The sequence below is a fragment of the Neopelma chrysocephalum genome, unplaced genomic scaffold (genome assembly GCF_003984885.1).
Source record: "Neopelma chrysocephalum unplaced genomic scaffold, ASM398488v2 Primary Assembly neopelma1_75, whole genome shotgun sequence".
NCBI lineage: Eukaryota > Metazoa > Chordata > Aves > Passeriformes > Pipridae > Neopelma > Neopelma chrysocephalum.
The window spans coordinates 11,574,867-11,582,208 of NW_020897736.1; the positions used below are offsets into that span (position 1 = coordinate 11,574,867).

The 7,342-nt window shown below is 40.9% G+C and overlaps 1 protein-coding gene across 7 annotated transcripts in view; it reads left to right on the top strand.

Annotated features, from left to right (window-relative positions):
* The window catches only part of LRRC28 (leucine rich repeat containing 28), a 51,103-nt gene extending 45,355 nt beyond the window's left edge, over window positions 1-5,748 (top strand). For all 7 annotated transcript variants that reach the window (XM_027688795.1, XM_027688794.1, XM_027688796.1 and 4 more), the window contains one exon: window positions 1,329-5,748. In XM_027688795.1, the coding sequence (XP_027544596.1) occupies window positions 1,329-1,401 (73 nt within the window). In that variant the 3' untranslated portion in view covers window positions 1,402-5,748. The remainder of the gene's footprint in view (window positions 1-1,328) is intronic.
* The last annotated feature ends 1,594 nt before the right edge of the window (window positions 5,749-7,342 follow it).

Here is a 7,342-nt window from a genome sequence, read left to right on the forward strand (position 1 = left end):
AGAATTTCTTTCAAGCATTAAACAGTGTTATTTTCTAAGGAATGATGGAACCTACTTGCTGGTCACTAAATCTGTATATTACCCAAAGTAATCCAACAACGTGAGAGTTTGGACTATTTTCTAATTAAATGCTGAGCATTGCTCACTGTAGAACTTTCAGTTATGAGATGGTAGACGTATCAGGAGACATCCTTTGGAATTATTAAAGTTACAACTCAATAAAATCGTGCTTTAAGGCTATTTGGGAAGAACGCTATATTAACATTCTAAAATGAAATAATTGAAAATACACATTTCTGCACGGTTTTCACTTGTTTAAAAAATAGTTATCATTCCTTCCCTCAGACAAGAATGTAGTATGTTCTGCAAAATGCCTTAATGAATACAGTCTTAAGTAGCTGACATTTGATGCAAATCCACAGAAAATGAGATCTAAACAGGGCAGCCTGTCATTTTTATCTCCATAGCTCGTGCTCTTGTCATGGTAAGATTATGTGGAATTGTGGAGGTGTGATAGCTGGTTTAGAAAGATGTGAAGGACAGGGTTTCTGTTCTAAAGAGCTTAAAGTGACCATGAAAACAGCCAGGGTAGGGATCCTGATTAGCAAATGCCGCATCCATGCCAGTAACTTCTGCTGGATTTCTGTATCACATCCTGTATCCTCTTAAAGGAAAGGACAGTGAAGTGCTGCACTGGATTTCTGTGTCTGAAAAAGCACATATGCCATGGGTGAAGTGTGATTTCTGGGTTAGTAGAAAACAGATCTTTATATTTCCAAAACAGATCTGTAGGTTCCTGCCAGGATGGGGCAGGAGGGGGTCACTCCTGCCAGGATGGGGCAGGAGGCTCATGTCGCACTGTCCCGCTGCCATCCCTGCCGTGGGACGTGGCACAGAGTGACAGCACTGCCTGTCCATCGTCCTCTCTGAAGATCTGGGCCCAGGGAGGACACTGGACTGCAGTTATTTCGTGCCTACAAGCAGTAATTTAAGAACCACATGAGCAGGGCTGAAGCTGCCCAGCTATTTTCCTGTCAGCTGTTAAACCTGCTGGCTGTGACACGGAGCCACACCCTGCCCAGACACAGAAACCACACGCTGCTGCTTTAAACCCAGTGCAGGAGAAACCAGGAAGGCCTTGAGAACCCCTGCAGTGTTTCCCTGCACTGAGAGAGAGCAAATGAACCTGCTTTTTCTGGAGGGTGGAGATGGGCTGATCCCACATTCTACAAACCAGCACATTGTCTGTGTGGAATGGAGCCAGGAGCTTTTTTAACCTTTACTGACAACTGTTCCCCCCCTCCCCTGTTTTTTTTTTTCCCTTCTAGGAGGACAACTGTTAGTTTTGTGGCATACTGCTGCTCCACCCAGTGTCTGCAGACTTTTGACCTACTGAGTTGATAAACATTTCAAACCACTCAGGAGTGCTGCCAGTGTAAAGCTGCATTAGATGTCATATCCATTGGTACTGGAATACCCTGTGTGTGCTCGTGTGCCAAAGCAGCAGAAGTGCCCAGTCAGGAACACTCTGAGGCACTTGAGTCCTGCCCTATCAAATTTGGATGAGCTGCGGGAACTTTTCAGAAGTGTAAATACCAAGCTTTTAAAAGTATTAACTTCTCTCTCTCCTCCAAGGCAGCACACAAACCAAACACATTCACAAGCTCTGACTTCAGGATTTCCAGTATTTTTCAAATGTGTCTGTCTTCAGGTTGACCCATTGCATCATTTGGGGCAGTTTCATTCCTCCAACAGGAAAAAAAAAAAGTTTTAGTTTATGGCAAATAAGTTTTCAGTTACTCATCCCCATCCTCTTCACCTCTGCAGCCAGAATCAGGTGTACAGCTCTAAACCTACAGAAACCTTGGATGGATCCCAGTGACTTTTCCATAGAATTCAGCTTTATTTCCTCCCTCTCGTCTTAATATTTCCCCCAGCAGATCTATCCCAGTTGTATACCACGACTTTGACAGTTATCTGTGGTATTTAAATCCACATACTAAAAGCAGATCTTTCTTTCCAGCATCATTAAATGCCACACTGATTTAATTGGAGTAACCAGGATATGTCTGGAGACTGAAGATGCTGTTTCAGTGAAGGCTGGTCCTGGTGCCTACACTAAGGGCTCTTGCTCCAGCCTGTTTGAGGATGTGCTTTCTTTAGTTTCAGCGCTTGGTTTTTTTTATTTTTTAAAAACAGTTCCCCTTTTGTTTCTTTGACTTCTTCAGGAAGAAGATGACTTTTAAGTAGCAATTTCCCTTGAAAAAAAAACACCTAGTAATATGATAGTAAATATTTATATTTATTATATTTTTACGGTTGCAGAGTATTGATCTGCAAAGAGCTGGTCTTGATATCTTTTTCTAGATTCAGCATTTGGCTGATTTGTCCAAGTGTGTCGGTGGAGAGTGTGCCTTGGAGAAGGCTGGAAATCCAGGGGCAGGTGTGGATCTCCATGCACAGGGATAATACTTACAGAGATATCTGCTCAGAAGGGCTCTAACACTTGTTTTCATGTACGAATGGCAGATTTGGTGCAAATTCCCACTCACTGTCACATTTGTGGGAATCCTTCTTTGTTAAATCTTGTTCATTTTAAATATAGAACAAAGGCTGGAGAAAAAGGCCCAAATTGCCTACATGACATAAAATTTTGATTTTATACTGAAACAGCTTATAGAAAATTAGCCCCTCTCGACTTGTTTTTGAATATATTTTTTTAATATCATGTGTTGGGCTTTTTTTTTTTTTTTACTATTTCTTAGGTATAAACTACTTGTTGATTTAGCACAGTGTGCTACTCTGTGCAGTAGGTAGTTACAAGCTGAAATAGATATGAATGAAACAGTTTGTTATAAAAATGGCAAGATAAAGAGACTTATTTGGTAGGGTATTAGCATATGTTGTGGTGAGGTGTGCGTACTTTAAAGGCAGGAGGCATTAAAATGTTTTCCTTTTGCCAAAGAAGCATTTGTTCCCTCTGCAGGCTTCCTGGCATCTCTTCAATAAATAGAGCATCTTAAGAGCTTAAAAGTGTACCAAAAAGGCAGTTTTGAGGGTGGAATTTTTAGGTTGTGCATGTTACTTGTAAAATCTTTGCTGGTTTTATTGGGTTGGTTTTTAGAGAGTTGAATTAGCATTAAGAAATGCAGAACTTAATCCTTCAGGAATGCAAGTATCATCTACTGTTTAAGAATTGTGAAACTTTCTAAAATAAATCCCATTTATTAAATCTGCTTTGCAGCAGGGGCAAGAGCCATGTCCAAGCAGCCTTGGTGCTATTGGATTTCTGACTGGGTTTGGATGTGGGTCTCCCAGCAGACCTGCCCACCCCACAGGGTTCACTGCTGAGGCAGCAAAAGATCCATCCTCAGCTTTTTCCTTTTCCTTCAGTACCACAGAGCTGAGATGGAGATTGCCCAGGAACAATTATACCTGTGTCACAAATGTGCAAGTGCAGGACAGAATCTGCTTTTCTTAAACAGGTGATAAGAGAACTATGGTAGCGTTAAAAGTATTAATTTTGATACAATCCTCTTGATCAGGAATTTTCAGTATTATTTTTACTATGGCTTTCTCTGTCTATGAAGATGTTATCTTGGAAGTTTTTGTAGCAAGTTACAGACTTTAAATCACAGTTTATATCACAATTCAGTCTGTAAATATTGTTTTGGAGTTAAATCTTGTGATCACCCAAAAGGCATTAGTGTTTGTTTTATCAGGAGTCAGATAGGAAGAGTGGAGCTTGATTTTATTATTATTGTTATTATCATTATTTATTTATTATTTTATTTCTTCTTCCCATAACCTAATTATTTCTTATTTAGTCCAGATCAGTCTCTTTATTAATGTCTACAAGTGCAGTTCAGAAGAAATTTAGCCCGTTCTATGAGCAGGATGAATCTTAACTAACACTTTAATAGATATTTCAAGAATGGAATGTTCAATGAATAAATGACTTAAACATGCAATTGAAGCTGAAATGTCATACCCTATTTTTATAAAGCAGGGAAGAGGAAAGCCAATATATAGACTGAAAATGCAGCTTAAATTCGTGTTTCTCTGATGTTTTTTTGGTACAAACAGTGTTTGTATTCATCTGTATCTTTGGGTGATATTGTTCTAGATTAAAATAACTCCATTCTCACTTGTCCAAATTTTTCTAAAGTTGTAGTTCTACTGGAAGAGTATTTCATAACCAGCAAACATGAGAGCCAGCTATGCAAATTGCAGAGGGGAGAGGGAGCTTGTTGCTGAGTGGTGTCACTTCTCTTTAATGGTATTTTTTCCTAGGTAATTTTTGATTGCTTGCTCTTGTTTGTCAGGTTAGTTCCCACCAAGATAAATTTTCCCTTGTACTACAAAAAATCTGGTTCCAGCAGTTTTAAAAAATGAGCATTTTTAAAAAGACTTTTTGTGTCATAAAAGTAGATCTTAACTCTTCACTTAGGGTGGAAGCAGGAAAAGTTTCTGGTTTGTTTTTTTTTCTAGGCATTACAAAGAGGTGCAGGAGAGAAATGAGATAAAATAAGTCTTTAACTCATTGATATTGTTACAAAATTTTTCTGAGTAAAGATTAACTCCTATTATAATTAGGGAGCACAGGCATCATTTTTGTTTAGGTTGTGGTAACAGGCACCATGTTCATAAAATGGGAGCCCTATACAGAGGTAATTTTTTGTTCTGGCATGAAGGAAGTGGAGGAATCTCTGGCTTTGTTTAAAAATTCTGCTGGAGTGGTTCTGACACTGTTAGATTTGGAGCACTGTTCTTGGGAACCTGCCTGTTCATCCCCCAGAGGATCAGGAATACAAGTGTCCTTTCCTGTGTGAAGAACAAGGTCTAATACCAAGAAATGTGTATTTTTCTGTTTGGACCTGATGCTTCTCTTGGGCTCCTACCGAAGTTCATTACAGCCCTTCTGTTTGCTTGGTGAGGTTGAGATGTTGCTCTGAGCAGAGCAGAGCTGTTCATTGCCAAGTTGGCTTCAATTCTTCCAGATCAAATTCTGCTGAATCCCTTTTTCTGGCCTGGAGGGAGGACAGGACTGTGCTAACACCCGGGTGGCAGCGGCGTGTCAGGTTTTACTGACATCACAGCTGAGCTGGAGACTCGAGAGTGACACCCCTTTGCCCAGAGAGGATGACCAGAGTACCACTGATAACAGAAGAACTTTTGCCTTGATGTCAGTGGAGGATGGATCACCTTTAATTGATGAGAGAGAAGAATGTTTTACCATCTTTGCATTTCTTGCAAAAACTGGGACAGCGACACCGGAGCCCAGGGCTGCTGCTGGGCAGCCTCTGTCTGCAGCTGGACATGGATAATTCCAAGACATAACTAACTTTGCCTCTTACCTCCCTTTTAATACTACTCATGTTGTTGCAAAATGTTATAGTTAACTTGTGATGGGAGAGGCTGAGTAAATTGAATCCAGAGGTTTTTATTACTTTTTGTATTACAGACCTATTTTGTAAGAGACCAAAGGTCTGGTGGAAAGAAATGGCAACGCTCATGTGAAGTCTTCATTGCTTTTGCTTTTATGTGCCCTTTTTTTTTGGATTATAACGAACTTGGTTTGCAACCGAGCTCGTTCTGTGTCTGTGGGAAGCATATGTGAACTGCTTTCTTGCTCTGTATTAACCAAATGTCACTCAGTGTGAAGGTGAGCTTGCTAGATGGTTTATTTAAAGTTAGTGGTGCGATTTATTGTATGTGCCTGTTAATAAACTATATTTTTGGATAGAATTACAGTCCATTAAAGTTAACTAAATTCTTGCTCCTGGGGCTGTTAAGCTATGTTAGAATGTAACGTTTAATTTACATTTTGGTTCATTTGCATAGTAATTAGCTAATAAGTCTCTTGTCCCAAGGCTGAAGAGGTGGGGTGACAACACTTAAAACACTGCCAAGCCCAAAACACCACTTCATTTCACTTAATCCCTTTGTCTCAGACAATGTAGCTCATCAGATCTTGCATAATGGGAACAAAAGCCATATGGAAGCGATACTTCAGACCCTTCTACGGATTGACGGAAAGAAAAATAAGCTTCAGTAGGACTGTATTGCCACCCTGACAGTCCAGAGATGTGACTGTGGTTCATGGATGACTTACTAAGCAGCATTCAGCAGCTTTTCTCCCTCATCTAACAGATATCATAGGAACAAGGCTGCCAAAAATAAGTAGAAATTAAGCATCTGTTTCTCCAGTTATTTCCCTCCTTGCTCTGCAGCACTTTGCTTCAGTCAAAGCTGCTGCTCTCCACGGTGAGTTCTTTGAGCTGGGTGCTGTTTGATTTGCGGTACTGGGTGAGTACTTGCAAATCCATCATGGAATGGGACCTGTGTTGGTCAAGGTGACACATGAGTTGTAAACCTTGCAGGGTTTAGATGCCATTCAGACTTCCCTGATGCCTGGTTTGTAGTTACTTTACAATGACTTGCCTTTTTAGTATTTTACAAGTGACAGTGTGAGTTTGCCTCCCCTTGTGATGTAGGTAACCTGGGTTTGCCCACAGCAGGAGGAGGATGTGAGGCCCTTAATGAGTGAGATGGGAGGAGAACAACCCTTAATCTCTAACTTTTACCAACCACTGCTGTGTCCCTTATGAATTAGAAAGAAAGAAATGGGAGAGCTTAACATCCTTTTCCTTTGCAATTAAAAGTACTTGGCATAAATGCAAGCTAAGTGGAAACTTCAGTGGCTGAATAATGCTATTGTATGCAGGAAATGAGAGGAGCTGAGATCTTGCTTGGAAAGGCACTGGATGTTTTGTGACTTCCAAGCCAAGATTTAGGGCTGTTCTATGTGGTGACATTTTGGGAACTTGAGAGCAGAATTGAACCACTGCATCTGTGTCCCCCAACTTCAGCAGTCACTGAATGGTCCAGCAGAGTGTTCTGCACTGAAGAATCCTCCTGGTTTTCCCTGGAGCTGGCTCAGGACTATCAGATTTGTGTCTGCTACTTCAGCAAGAAAGAGAGCAAGAGTTGACCGAATCCTTTCTCTATGTTTTCACATTTTAAGTAATAAAACCCTCATGTCAGGCTTTTCCAGCACCCGTTGTGCCCTTCAGACACCTCCAGCTCCCAGGGAAAGACCTTGACACATCTGGGACTCGTTCCTCGAGCCTCAGGAACGAAAGCGATTCTGTTGCTGGAGGTGCTGAAGTGATTTGACTTTCTGATGATGCCTTCCAAGTGGCAATCAAGGGCTAATTTCTCAAGTACTCTGATGCTCTTTGTATGTTCATGAGGAATGTAAATATTGACTGGCTCTCTCTGCCAGAGAAAGCTGTCACTCAGGGGTGCCTGTCCTGTTGCTAAATACGACTGTGGGCTG